At 40.1% G+C, this 15,268-nt stretch overlaps 1 protein-coding gene across 4 annotated transcripts in view; it reads left to right on the top strand.

Annotated features, from left to right (window-relative positions):
* The window catches only part of ARNT2 (aryl hydrocarbon receptor nuclear translocator 2), a 107,388-nt gene that overhangs the window by 15,379 nt on the left and 76,741 nt on the right, over positions 1–15,268 (top strand). For all 4 annotated transcript variants that reach the window (XM_080395351.1, XM_080395352.1, XM_080395350.1 and 1 more), the window contains exon 2: positions 10,409–10,520. In XM_080395351.1, coding sequence (XP_080251477.1) covers positions 10,409–10,520 — 112 coding nt within the window. The remainder of the gene's footprint in view (positions 1–10,408; positions 10,521–15,268) is intronic.

The raw sequence follows: 15,268 nt of genomic DNA, 5'->3' as shown, positions 1-15,268 counted from the left end.
TATATAGCTGATAGGAGTTAGAGCACTGTCAACTTGTTACGATATAAACTCTGAAGAACACAGTATTGATCTCATGAGGTTTTTCTTGTGTATACAATTGCAAGTGTTTTAATAGCACTTTCAAAACAATTTCTGCAAATTGGCAGTTGAACTTGTACATGAACAAAATAGATATGCGATCAGGCAGTGATATTTGCTTGAAATCTAAACTAGCTTCTATAGCTGGAAAAAAAATTTGCTAGATAGGTAGTAAAAAGCCAGACTTCTTGATAGAAGGTAATAGAAATAGTATTTTAAAATAAGTAATTTGAAGATGAATGAATAAAAATGAAGTATCAAATGATGGGATAGTTTAGCTCAATAGTTTATCTGCACTCATGGTTACTATTTATTTATCATAAAACAATTGCATAGGAATTTGTAAAAGGATGTTAGCTTGTAAATGTCTTTTGACAATTATCTTGTAGAACAGGGAAATAAGATGAGGAGTTTGGGGAAGGACAAATAGCAATGATATAAGACTAGTAATCGTTGATCTAGAGCAAGGGCATACTATGGAAAATGGTCGATTTGATTGTTAATGAAATAATAGTGGTAGTTGGCTAACTTCTTACCTTTGTAGAAGAAGCACACTTGAGAAATGTTGTCCCCTCTGCTTATGAAATAAAAACTGGCTGTCCTATCCCAAAAGAAAGATTTTTCAAGCCCAGCGTGCCTTTTCTAGCACTGGCCAAAAGCAGGTGCTTGGAGGAGTATGAAATCACAGCATGCATGTACGGTGCTTCCCCTGGGTACCTTCCCACCCTCCAGCCATGTGTGACCTGGAGGCTTCTTGAGCCAGGCATGACATTTGTATTTTGTAGCACTCAGTGGATTTCTTTTTCGCAGTTTTGAGCAGGCTCTACTAAAACCCATAAACTTCTACCATCCACAGCTTCCCATTGCAGGGAGTTTAGGGCATCCAGATGTAGTTGTAGCTGGTCAGGAAGGGTTGGCAAAAGTAGGAAGGGAGCAGGAAGATAAAAATGGTGAAAAAGGGCAAGCTGTGGGACAGTTTGATGGTAGCTGAAATAATTTCACCTTGCTTTTAAGGAGTAGACAGACTTGGTGTAGCTCCCAGAAGGGGAAAAGTGACACAATGGCAGAAGGGATCTAGGTTTAGCTGTACTGGTTTATACATGTACATGTATCACGAGGACGGCCAGCAAGGGACATGATGTTGAGCAAGGCAGAAAATGCGAAATTGTTGGGTGAAAGGATTTTTCTTTCTGTGTAGACAGAAGCCAAATCTCGGCAAGTCTTAGCAATGCAGAGGCAAATGCAACAGCGCTTGGCCGTGGCTGGAATCACAGCAGAGCTGATGGTACGGTGTTCTGGGTTGTCTTTTTAACTTGCACAAATTGAATTTTCCCGTTGGCTCTTTGCTTTTTTACTGAGCAACCAAGCCATTTTAGTAAACAATTAGTGATAATCTTATGGGGCAGGGCCATGTGCAGGTATTTTGCTTAATTCAGTGTTATTGTGCCTGGCTGTAGCTTGTCTTGCAGCTTCCACTTCACCTCCTGGTGTTTTACTGGATGAAAGACAGCAAGTGTTCTGTTTTTAAAAAGGGAAAAAAAATGTCCTGTACATGAATTTCTAATTGAATGCCAACCAAAACAAGCTAAATGAAGGAGACTTGTTAAATGAAGAGTTAACGGACTGAGCGTGATCTGTCTCTGAGAAACTTGAAGGAAAATCATTACACTTTATTATTTTTTCATCGTGTTTGTTTGCCCAGGCTGGGTGTGTGCTTCTACACTTTTTGTGAGTTCATAATGGGTTAGCTTTGGCCACTTCTGCATAACAGAACAACCATACACGGTATTTGCTAGTTCTGATGCTAAGTAAAAATTCTGGAAAATAACTTTGAATGTTACCTTCTGTTTCTTGCACACAACTTGTAATTATGCAGTTATTTTTGGCAAATACAAAATGTCAGAGAAGGAGGGAGGATCACCATTCATTTCAAATGGAAATGATGCATAGTTTGGGTAGCTTAATTTTTTGGTGATTTGTTTAGTACTTTTGCCACATGTCACTAATATCAACTGAAGTAACATCAATAAAACCAGGGCAAATGAAGGCAGAAAAAAGTGAAGAACTGTGTTGTATTAGTGCATGGCCATGTATATAATGGCTTAAAACCAGGTAGGGTCACATTCAGACAGCATAAATGATCCTGCTGCTGTTGACTGCAGCTTCACTGTGACGCTTCATGTAAGCTAAGGACCTGCCTATCTTCTTTTAATAAAGGTTCCATCAATCCTGAAACAGCCTTTCAAAGCCAGATTTTCATCCTCTCTGCAAACTGGCCTTGTAGGTGCCTTACTTCCCTGCCCAATTTGCATGTGCACTTTCCCTACTTGTGACTATACCCGTGAGACTTGCCAAGTGTTGGAGGCTCAGGCTGTTTTCGGCGCAAGAGTCCAGGTCCTTGGATTTGCTTCTAGCCCACTTTTCAGTGTGCTTCTAGACTTTGGATGTGAGAAGTGCTTTTCTTCTAATGTGTCTGTCCGTCGTAATCATGGTGGAGATCTAGGTGCTGTTCTGCTTGAGATAAAGCCCCCACTTCTGCAGTGAGAAAGATCTCTCATATTTTAGAGATAGCTGGGCGCTTAGGTTCAGGTGACAGTCTTCAAGTTCATTCCACAGTGCAGATACAAGCCTTGGTTTAATTCTGAGGGGTTTATTATTTGCAAAGGCTGGAGACACACTTTCAGAACAAGACCCGTTAAGGCCTGTTTTTTAATCCTTTCTTCTTATTTTGAATTCCAACAACCTCTGTTTTTTTGAAGGGAATGGTCATGGTTTGGCAGGACTTGTCAGCAGTCAGACATACTGGCTTACTAGAGGGAGTACAAGAAATAGTTAATCTAAGCCAGAGGCTGAAGAGATCATGAAGATATAACAGGGAAGTATGAATGAGAAGTGGAAAAATAGCCAAATGCGTGGGCGTGTGTGAGAAGGTGAATTGGTACCATGTTGTTTGTCAGAAAGATAGAAGGAATGAAGAAGCAGTTACCCTTTCCCTTCTTCCCAGCCTAACCTTAGATAGTAATGTCTGCACTTCAAGTTGAATTTTTACTCTATAACAATCTGCAGTAGGGGCAGAGGTGTGACTCCAGGTCTTCTGGATCATACTAAAGGCCGTTCTGAGTTTATTCAGTTGTATACGGGTTGCTGGTCATTCAGGCAGAGAAGACCTAGTCAGTGAGCACTCATGCAGTCTGCGTCCTTTTCTTATGCCCTGACGTCTGTGGAAATTGTGCCCTGACCACAGACCACTGGAATGAACAAAGTTATTGGCATGAAAATTGGAAATAAACATAATAAGTATTGTAAAGTAGCACTTAAAAGCACTTGGGAGTACTGTATGAAATAATTTTTGATGTTACAGATCGTAAGACTGATGTTTCCACTAATGAGGTTTTGGATGCCGTGCTTTCTGCATGCCTAGTTTTGGATGCTCTAGAGGACCCCGATTTTCAGTGTTGGCTTCTTATCCTGCAGGGATCTGTCTCACATTGTCTCTCAAGCTGAGCACTTAAAGCAAGAATTCCCCTAAAGTCAACCAAAACTCTCTTTGTCAAGGTCTACTTCTAACTCTTGTGCCTGCATCCCCCCTTCTTTTGCACATCTCCATGGTGTTGAACTGCAGGGCATGCAAAAATGTATGGTTTGTACTGAGATTTCAGGGCTCCACAAATGGGTTGTATGGACACAACAGTGAAGTGTGGAGGCACTGTAGAGGATTTCACCTCTTTGGCTTCAAAACCTGGTCTCCCAGTTTACTGGTGGGACATATGGTAGGTATCTCTTAAATCTGTCACATTGCAGTAACTTCGGCATCTGCTTCAGTGACAGCAGAAAAGGCAGCGAGTGAGATAACTAGATCTGGCCTCTAGACCACCCATTAGGCCACTCTCTTAAATGGTTGTTCCCCCAAGATGATCAGCTTAATTGCATCATCTCCCCTCCTCTTAGTGTACACTTAACATTTCCCTGTGATGCAGATGGATGATGAAGCTCTGGTTTTAATTTTAAAAAAGGGAGTGTTTCTCTAGTAACTACTCACTGTATGCCCTAATTTTTGTTCAAGATATAGGGGGGACCCCCCTGTACCCCGAAGTATGGGGCATTGTGGTGGAAAGGAAAGTTTTTAATTAAGTAAGATCTATATATTATTCATAAAAGCCTTCCCTATCTTAGTAGCTGTTTCCAGAACCTAAATGGTTAAAGTAGAAAATGTTAGTAATTTTGCTGCAAATAAATTGATCAGTATGCAAGACGGTTGTCACCGGCTGAATCATGGTCCACAGTTAAGGTAAACAGATCTGTGATGACATTTTCTGAGCAGAATACCAATGCTGCTACATTTCTTCCCAGAGGTTTCTGACACTTCTTATATGCGGATAAAATTTCTCTTCAGGAAGGTTTTGTTCACAGCAAAGAAATAGCATCTTTGTAAGAGTCTTCCTTAAAGGTGGGATTTATTATATTTCATGATTTTTTTTGTTGTTGTTGTTATTGTAATTCTGTTAAGAGCATGGAAAGGAATGTTTCTGCTTTTCTGCATAACCTCTCTGTACAGTAGATCTTTCTGATGTGGAGTCTATTTAAAGTATCTGGCAATGGAATGCAAGTAAAATAGTATTAACAGAGTTACCAGGAACAATGAAAATGTTTTATATTCTCTGAGAGTGAGCTCTGTTTTGTAATCTCTGTAGTTAACATAAAAGCAATGACTGAGTATGTAGCTAGATTTTTAGCATAGGTGTTTCTGTGAAATATTTTTGGCTACATGGTGGCTTCATATTTTCATTGGCATATTCTAAAGTAAGAGGTATGATTTAGTTTGTTCTTAAATGTCTCTGTGGCAGGCAGAAAATCCCCTTTGCAATTGACTGCAATCAAAGCCTTTTTGCTGAGATGCATCTAACCCCATATGACTTTAGGGTACGGAAAAATACATTTTCCAAAGAATTTGTTGAAATCTGCTTTTTTAGAACATTTTAAATCTCTGTGTATGATGCTGTTCATGGAAGAGGGCACGTTCGTAATTCTGTATTTAGCCTTAGATACACATTTACTTGGAGGTGATTGACATCTCAGTCATTCTGCGGATTAGCCGTTGGAAATCTGTCGTATTTGTATTGATAAAAGTAGAATCTTGTTTGTTTAATCAGATGCTGATACCTGACTTTAATCCCGTTTATTACAGTAGATACTGAAGGATAAAAAGAGCCCTGTGGAGAGCATGCTCAGTGGTACATGACATGTAATAGCAAACCTGGAACTGGTCTTTAAAAGTTAATGCTGGGGATTGAAAGTGCGTTGAAGTCTGTGAAAGCATTTCTCTGGTAGGCTTCAGATTTAAACCTGGCCCTGTCCGTGTCTGGTGTGTATAGGTGAGGGGAGTATCGCCTGGGGCGTCCCAGTGGCTGAAAATAGTGAGGTTGGTAGGATCTTTTATGAGATGGACTTACAAAGTCTTGTCATGTACAGTGTCTGGTTGTATTTCAAAGCTTCACAGCACCATGTACGTCTGTGGTTTCTGGAGAGGAGCAGAGGAGGAAGCACCATCTGTGGAGCTGTGTGATGCAGTCTGTGAAGATACCTGGTCAGAGCTGCGTTTCTCTCGGGGGGGTGTCTCAGCAAGTCACAGATTTGTGTCAGAGATGAGTTAGAGCTCCATTTCAGGTGCTGGATCTGGGGTGGGGCTCAAGATTTAAAGTTTGGTTTTAAGTAAGCTGTGGTTTAATAATTCTCTGCCTGAAAAAAAGAAGTCCGGGTTCATCCTGGCGTGTTGCACTGTCCATTAATGTGGCTGTGGTTCATGTGCACTTTCAAGGTATCCTTATGCAGCAGCTAGTTTGCCTTTTGTGTTTTGTTTTGTGTAGTGCACAGTAGCCGTTTTCTGTACAGATCTCTATAACAAAGTTTGGAATGAACGTGGAGTTCATTTGGAATAAATTCCTGTATTTTATCCCTGTATTTTTAAAATACGTTTGCAGATTGTCTTTTATTTCAAAAAGATATCTGAATATTTTGGGGGTGACCTGCATGTGGTGCTAGAGGGAAGTGTAATATCTATGCTTGAAGCATTCAGCAGTGAAATTAAATCCAGGCAGAAATGGAGGGACTAATTCTGCTGCTTTTACATTGAGCACTGACATTGTCCCTGGATTAATATGGCTCCTCATGGATCCCCAAGATGAACATGAATATTAGCAGCAGGATCAGGCCTGTGCCCAGGCATGACAGCGATAAGCCAAGAGTTAGGTGTCATCGAACTGGAAGAATATCCACTGAAGACTGTGAGCGTTGTGCTTGGTTTTATTTTAATAGCATTTCTGTGTTCTTTGGCAGATATCTAGGTAATTTTCTAACTTTGAAATTAAATACTGCTTTTTTTTTTTTTTTTTCCAGCAGAAAAGTGATTTCTGTTTAACACTAAGGAACTTGTAATTATTATTTTTTTCAGAACACTGCCTTGATGGTTAGAGATGCTTTTCATGAACAGTTAGCCTGACCTTGTTTTACTTTCTGAACATTATACCCTTATGCTCATGTTTTAATTTTGGGTAAAGTAAGCAATGCCTGTTTTCATTTCTGTTGGCAGAAGGAAAGTCCAATCTTGGGAAGAGAACAGCTTATTTCCTGATGTTTGTCGCTGCTGAAACACTCTGTGAACATCAGCGTTAACATGTGTCTGGACGTGGGTGTAGATGAGCCCGGAAACATGATGTTTATGATTGTTGACCCAGCATGGCCTTTTTTTTTTTTTCTTCTTAAAAATATATAACCAGCTTGATGCCTACTTCTGCCATGCTGGCTTTTGTACTAGTTCATGTTATAACAGAATAGCTTCATTTACTGTCAAGGGGCTGCCCTAAATTTATGTTGATGAAACTTGACGAGATTGCAGGTTACTTTTGTGATTTTTTTTTTTATATATTTATTTTTCTGTAGGTCTGTCTGATGCACACTCTTCTTTTTTTTTTAATTACCAGCTCCCTGGAATACCTCTCTGCCACAGTATTTCTATCTGAGATTCCAGCCTATCAGTGTCTTTTCTCCTCTGTCTTGTTTCTTCCCGAAGCACGCAGACAGGTAACTTCTCAAGTGCTTAGTCAGAGAAGCAGCTGACTATTCCATGAAATTTTTTTTGTGGCTCGGACTTCCCAGATTGGCCCTCATTTTTTGCGGTAACATGTTTCTACATTTGTGACCAGCACTACTTTATAAATGTAAAAATACCATCAACGACCTCGTCCTTTTAGATGCTTGCAGATGGGTAGAGGTGCAAGTAATTCTGGAAGCAGCTTAGATCTGTTCTGTCATCTCCCCGAAAGTTCTTGCAGCCGGCAGCAGGGAGTTGCTCTGTTTGTAAGTAGAGTTTTTACAGCCACAGTCTAGTGCTTACACTTCTGCACAGCCGTCCAGCTTTGATGCAGCTTCCAACACCCAGTTGGCAGCAGCTGAGCCATGGGGTCACTTTGTCAGCTCTATCCCCGAAGCCCTCCTGTAGTGCTCTGGTGTCACTGTTTGTGCACCGAGAGTCTGTGTGAGGTGCTTCACTGCTGCTCTGGCTGCTCTCGCTGAGGCAGGTCAGGTTCTGGGTGCTCCATGCTCCTTGGTGGTGTTGTCCTTGGAGTTGCTTTCTTTGCTGTATTTACTAAGTGGCTTGAAAACAGACCCAACCCTCCTGGTTTCTCCATCTGCGGAACTCTAAATCTGTTGAGTCAGGAACGGAATCTTGGAAACCTGACTGCTTTTGTTAGCAGTGTATGTCCACCCTTGAGAGTCTTATGAAAGCTGCAGTAGGTCCTACAATGGCTGGTGTCTCTTTGGCATGGGAAAATCTGAAGTGGAAGGGTAAATTTGGCATCTGAGACGTTGATGTGTGTGCAGGTCTGTCACACCTTTAGACTGTTGCATAATGGAAGGTCTTCTGATTTGAAGGGCCTGAAGCTTTCCTCCCTCTTAATTGAGCTTTCACGTGGATTAATGTGTGTGGATCCCCTGATTATTATTTTTTTTTCTTCTTGTGCTTATATCTTGGCAATGAAAACTATTGAAGACATGCTTTTTTTCCTTTCAGGTGTTTCTGGACACTGATATAACTGAGCCTGTGGGTTGGCCATTCTTTCAGCCTTTGTTTGTTTTCTTTTTTTCTTATAAAAAGTACACAGTTTCTGTTTTTCCTTACTAATTGAAACTTGCTAATGACCCTAACCTCTCATGTCTTCATACATTAAAGGCTGAACATAAGAGCAGAAAACCAATTCGTTCTGCCTAGCCACAACCACCTAAATTGGACAGGACATCAGATCAAAACTGTCTAGGGTCTCCCTGAGTCATCAGTGGTGAGAGCAAGGGACCTATAGAAAGAGTTACTCAACCAGTTCTGATGCACCTCTGAGCATGGGATGCATAGTAGTGCAGGGATGGTGCTTTGTTTCCCTTTTAGTGACTTATAAATTTACCTTAAATAATTAGCTTTGACTTTTAGACTGTTAAAAGTAGATGAATTCACCCCATGGCCTTGGTTTTTAATCAGCTTTGATTGAGGAAAAGGAGGTTACCAGGATTTCTCATCACAATTGCAAATGCTTTTTTTTTTTTTTTTTTTACTCTCTTAAAATACTGCTCAGAGTTGATCTGAAATTGTTTTACAATTACTACTTTAAAAAAAAAGTTCTCTCCGTGATGATCTCTACTGGCATGTGTTTCTGAGTGGCAGGGATGCTTTGCAGGTAGATTTGTTACGGTTTTTACCATGCGCTTTAATAAATGAGTGAACAGAGCATTTCGAAATGACCTTTGATTCTATCCATGAAACGTGAGTTTGAATGTTCCAAGTGAATTACTGGCATTAGACCTCTAAGGGTACTTATTCTGGGAATAGTAATTTACCAGTTGTTTGGAAGCTCATGCTTTTATTTGTATGGAAATATGCTAATATACATTAATGTAGTGTTTCCACATAGCAGCAGCTTTAGACACAGTGGGACTTCCCATGGTGTGCTGATGTAGGCAGAGGTCTCACTGTTTGTCCTTGCACACTTTGTTGAAAAATATTAGATGAGTACTTTGCTCTGTTGCTTTTTAGTTGGAAAGGAGTTAATAAAAGTAAATGTACTAGAAGAAATTCATGAAATCAGTGAACAGATGAAATGTTATTATTTGAAATGCATAATGTTGCATAATGGATTTATAGAAAGTGTGGCAGAGATTAAGTGCTCTCCAGACATAATGAAAGAACACGGATTCCTGTTTCCATAATTGAAGTTCTTTTGTACTTATCTGTTGGAAAAAAATGGCAAGATTTTAAAACAGATTTGCTTTCCATTAGTAAATATATTTATCTGTAGCTTCATATACTCTGCCAATTCAAGAAACACAAAAAGGAAAAGCTGGAAGGAGAATGCATTTTCTTTCAAGATAATTCAATGTTGTGACTGTAGATTTTACCTGCAGAGTGAGTATATCTGCATTAAAAACGTTTTAATTGCTTATGTAGTTTACAAGAGTTGCACAGAGGCAAAACACGCTTAACCCATGGGACAGGAGGAAAGGGTATGAATACATTATATTCCACTTCTTTTGAAGTGTAATGAGCTGTTATTAATAGTTTGTAAAAGTGCTTGCCATTAGCAGTCTAAAAAACATTGGTTAAGGTGTGCTCTTGCTGTTCCTCAAGTCAAAGTTTCGAGGTTTGAAGATCCATTAACCTGTGGCTGTACCCACAGCACTGGCAGAGGGACCAGTATCAGCCTGGATTTCAGGTTGGGTTCTGCTTGGCAAGGCACCATGCAGAGATGCAGAAAGCCTTGGAGCTCTGCTAAGTTCAGTCTGGTCTTCAGAATGCCACCAAAATACAAAAACCAGTGTCACCTGATCATTCTTCCCTGGTCTAAACTCTTGACCCCGGTAGCAAACTGAGAAGCTTTTGAAGTTTTAGTTTTCTTGGTACCCAGGTACAATGATCCTCAGCTTCATTTGTCTTGGGAGTTCAGCTGTGCATTTCTCTACAGGACAGTTTAACTGTTGTAAAAGGTTGTTGGCCTTCATGTGACAGCCCCTCAGAGAAGTAAAATTAGAACTATTAGGTAAATCGGAATACAGAGGCACCTGTATGGCACTCATAATGGCTGTCGACAGAACTGGGCTTCTTTTAAGGGAGCTGTGAATCTGCTGGTCTTTTCATGGAGAGCTTTAGTTTTTCTTAGAAATAAAAAGGAAGGCTTTCTCTGCTTATTTTTGAAAGGACCTTTCTCTGATGTTGTCATCGCAAGTTTCTCCTTGAAGGTAATGGCTTAAATGTTTTTTCCCCACCTCTTTCCCAACCTCTGCATTACAGAAATGGCATCAGATATTCCTGGCTCGGTGGCCTTGCCAGTGGCACCAATGGCAGGCGGACAAGTGAGAATGGCAGGATCCATGCCTTCCAGAGGGGGAAAGCGACGCTCTGGGTAAGCCATTTCTTTTTTTTTCAGGTCTGAAAATGGAAATGACTGGTATTGAAAAACTGAAAACGTTTCTGTTTATTATGTAATGTTTATGTATGTGAACTACATTATGGCTTTTTTTTTTTTTTCTTCTCTTCAATGTATCTGCTCTTCCTGCAAGATCAAACTTGCTGATAAGCGTATTGTTTGTAGTTTTGCATGCTTCAAAAGACTTTCAGGTTTGGCAAAGCATCAAGAACCAGAGTTTGGATCACGTGGCTGTTGTACGTGCAATGAATGCATATTGCCTACATCTGTTTAACCTTAAAAGGGTTTATCATGTGAATGCAGGTAGTGAGATGTGTTTTTACTTGCACATGAAGACTTATCCAACTTATCTGAAGTTTGGACTTGGAATCTCTCAAATAGAGGCCTTCTGTTAAAAAAAGTGTTCTTTATAGTCCCAGGTACAGAAATAACACAAGCAGTCACTCTTCAGAGACCGTGGTCTGCAATATTCTAGGTCTCACTGGAAATGCAGCATAGTCTCCTTCTGGGAGAAAGGCCCTGAATCAAGTTCAGCCCTCACACTAGCTTGAGGGCTCTGATAAAGAAGAAAATTTGTTTTATCCAACTTCAGAGGTTGGTGTGGTGTAGGGATAGTTTTTCCACATCAGATTGCTCTGTGGCAACACATACTAATCCTGCGTTAGAACAGCGTAGCAAGAGCTGCAGAGGGCAGAAAACTACTCTCCGGCATTAACAACCCACCCTGTTTTTATCAAAGGTTGATCACAAATAATGGTCTTTAAGTTCTCAGAGATACCTGATCTGAGAGTGCCTGCAAAAGAGATTGATTAGTCTTATATTTAGCCCCAAATATGACAGTGGTAGGGCTTAATGTGGGAATTGGTAGTGTAAGTAAAATCTTCGCTGATGGACACCTAAGGAAAAGATTTTACTCCATGTGAGAGCTACTCTAGGGATTGTTCACCAAAATACATTGCCAGTTTTAGGTGTCTGCTGGAGTCTCAGTCCTAGAATGAATTAAAAAGGGAGAGCATGGACGTCATTTTGGAGTGGAGCTAAGTTGGTGTGAAATGAATGGTCAGGTTGGTTGTTCTGAGGGGGGGTTCCTTCAGACAGGACAATCAAGAGATTTAGCCCCACTGACTCAGCTTCATAGGCTGAGCTAGCTGTATGACTGTTAAATGAAAAAGCCTTTTCAAATCTGCACTCAAAAGAGAAAAAGTATTAACATCTTTTCGTTGCTACATAACATATATAAGCCTTTGTACTTTTGACTTGCAGGGTAGTTGATCTCTTTTTTGATCATAAACCATGTCGACTGCAAATACCAGTTTGCAAATTACAAATTACCGTTACCAAGGGTTGATGCTGCTGACTGTGAAATCTTTTGATTATATGAAATACTGACTTGGTATTAATTGAAAGCTATGCTTTAACCGTTGCATTTTAAGTATCATCATCTATTTGTGAGAAAATGGAGTGGGGCGAGGGTGGGAGGAACATAAAATCAAATTATTTTGAATGTATTTAACATGCAAATGCAGTGAGTAAGTGAGTATAGATTTGCTGTTATACCCAGACGGTGGTATTTTATCTGTGCACCATAGCTCTGAACTAATAGCCCTTCTCCAAGCCTGAGCTGAGGGTGCGTTTTTTTGTTGTTGTTCAGTGTATATGTATTCAGACCTTGAGGGAAAGAATGCCTGCTGTGTCTAATTCCTCCTAGCTTCTCTTTGAACAAAGTTGCAATGAACACTTGGTCCTTTCATTACTGTCCTGGTGATACATCTTTGTACACCTAAATCCTTGGGCATTTTAGAAATGAATGCTTTGTGTCAAACATAAAGGAATGTAGCTAGTGAACACAGCCATCTTTTCCAGCTCTGGTTATCTCTGAAAATTGTTTCTTTTCTCATAATTGCTGAGGCAAGCTGGCAGAATAATTGCTGTATGGACTTGAATGTAGATCAGTTGCAACTCATTGGCTATCCAGAAGGTGTTCCTGCCGTGTAGGCATTCAGCTTCATTGACAGCTTGGAAAAATATTTTTCCTTTCTATAATTTATACCTATATTTTATAGAAAAAAGTGACAGCATAAGGTAGGGCACTGCAGTGGTCAATGACTACCTTAGATTAATGTAACATCAGTTCTTTTTTTAAGACTGTTTTTCTTTAGGTTTTGCTGTATTAGAGGATATGGGGCTTTTTCACCTTCCTAGGTTATCTGTGCTTGGGGAGGGGAGGGTTAGGGGGGTTTCTTTGGTTGGTTGGTTTACAGTTGCATTGGCTTTGTTTCGGTTCAGCATATATAGTCTTGTCTTTTCTCTGAATGTAAGATCTGGGGAGATGTATCTGCTGGATATCAGCGCACCAGCCTCCCTCCCTGGTCGTACCCCCCAATATTGTACAGAACAAAAGGCTGTAGTACAGATCCCTGTCTGCCTCTCAGCTGCATCTGCTTCTCATCAGTCCTGCCTGCCCCCTTCCTACGCTGTATAATCATGGCAAGCCACCTTTTGACATTTCTTGGGATTTTTACATACTAATTTTGTTGCAATGTTTGCATCTTCTCCCTCTCGAATTTTTTAACCTGTGCAGGACCACCTTGCTGGAGGGTGTTGAGTTTTTGTGGGTTTTTCTGGCATGAAAATGATTCTAATTAAAACCAAGCAATTTTAAAAAATAGTTTTGTCACAGTATTTATGGTACACACACATCTTTTGAGGAAGATCTATTTTAACAGGTACCTTATACATCAGGTTGTTTTTTTTACGATTGATGTGAACTGTATGAAAGAGAAAAACAAGATTTATGCTGTCTCTTCAAAACAAAAGAGCATAGTGCAGCTCTTTTTTAAAGTCTCTTTTTAATGGGAATTTTAAATTAAGATAAAAGATACTCTTTCTGAAACTTCTGAAATGATGTAATTTGTCTTCTTGGAGGCTGCTTCTACTGTTCAGCTAATGTGCAATATATTCTATCTAAAGAGAAGACCTTATCTGTCAGGGTATGAGAAGTTTGTTGGAATATTAATTTTATGTGTTCTGCTGTGTTTTGCTAAACGTTACAACTGATTCCCCATCTTTCATTCCGCTTTGCTATAAAGCAGACACAGTAGTTCAGTCAGGACATTGGAATCAATGGCTTTATACCTGAGATTTTTTTTCATGTTTTGAAGGGTTTTTCTCATTTTTCACAGTGGAATGTAAAATTAGGAAACATGTTTATTAAGAAAGATGGGACAGAGATACACTTGCTGTTGTATTTTTACAAGTATTGACATTTTTAATGAGCTTTATGTTTAATTTATTTTTTTTTAATAATCTTGCATTTGGAATAAAGGCAATGTCTTTAGGCATTTTAACAAAGCAAAGGCATTATTTAAAGATTTAGTCTGCTATAGTATGGTATTGCACCCTGGGCAGTCTGATTCTGCCGTGATGAGTCCACTATAAATGCGGTAGGTATCACCTATGGATATTAACCCATTAAGAACTTATAAGATGAGAAGCTGATATCCAGCCATCTAGATAAATAGGTGTGGTAGTCCTGCTTACTCCTTTGGAAGTACGTATACCGTGTGAGCAACAGCATCAAGCCTTAAACTGTTACCGGCTTCTCTGTAATTCTCTGCCTTATATTCCAGTAATGACAGACTAGACTAAATGCAGTAGAGCTAATATTTGATTTTGGGGGGAAAATCCATCTCTTAGCACTCAGTTGGAGTATTTGGCTGGAAGCTAAGAAAATCTGTCAAGGCATGGAATCTCAGTGTATTGGAGGGGAAGGAAAGGAGTAACAAAATTAATCTACTCCCAAATTAAAGCAGTGTCTTATTAAATGCCTGAAGAAAAGGCTCTTCCCCATAAGCATATATCTTTTCTGCGGCCCTTTTCCCCGAGTTTGGAACTGGAGGCTTCTCTCAGTTGTATTTCGGTTGGCAGTGAATCCAGTGAAGGATGTGCTTGACATGATGCTTTTGTGAGTGTTTTCAAGTGGAGCCAGCCCAGTAGGTAGGAACAGTGGAATTGAAATAACTCAGAAGTTTGTTCTGGAATGGCACCTATAGGCACGTTACTATATGTAGGGAAGAAGCAGGTAGGTAAGAGGAGACCTTTGGCTAGATGGTTATGTGTAAATGTTGAATTGCTGGGAGTATTGTATATGCAGCAGGTCTTGCGAAATCCAGGCTGCTGGTGCCAGCGCTGAAGGCCATGTTTGGGGTGACAGGTAGTGGCATGTCAGCTCAGACCCGTGGCACGAGTGAGGGTGCTGGCTGATGGAGGGTGGCGGCGTTCTGCACAAAGTGCCTGAGACATTGCTGATTTTCAAACTGGATTTGGTGGTAACTAGGTGAGCAAAAATGAAATTTATAGTGAAAATGACGATTGTGTGAAACTTAACCAAATTAAATAGATGTCTTTTTGTAAGGCTTTTGGGGGAAAATGGTTTTCTTTCTGCTTCGTCCAGAAATGAATAATCACTCTTACCATCTGGAGAATGTTGTTGTGACTTTTCTAATACCACTTCCAATTCCTGTGCTTATTTGCTGCCCTTGTCCTGATTGTACATAGATTGCTGTGATTCAGGCACGTCTTTTATGGACCAGTCTGTCTTGGTTATCAGAGTTAGGAAGCAAGGCAGTACTGCCTGAACGGCACTCATACTTCTCTATGCTGATGTAGTTTTAGAGTGCCTTTTTACATCATTGTTCCCACACTCTGAACATGGAAATCATTAA

This window comes from Falco punctatus (assembly GCF_963210335.1).
Source record: "Falco punctatus genome assembly, chromosome: 7".
In the NCBI taxonomy this organism is placed as follows: Eukaryota; Metazoa; Chordata; class Aves; order Falconiformes; family Falconidae; genus Falco; species Falco punctatus.
The sequence above is the reverse complement of the archived record's forward strand: the minus strand, read 5'-3'. Positions and strand labels throughout refer to the sequence as shown.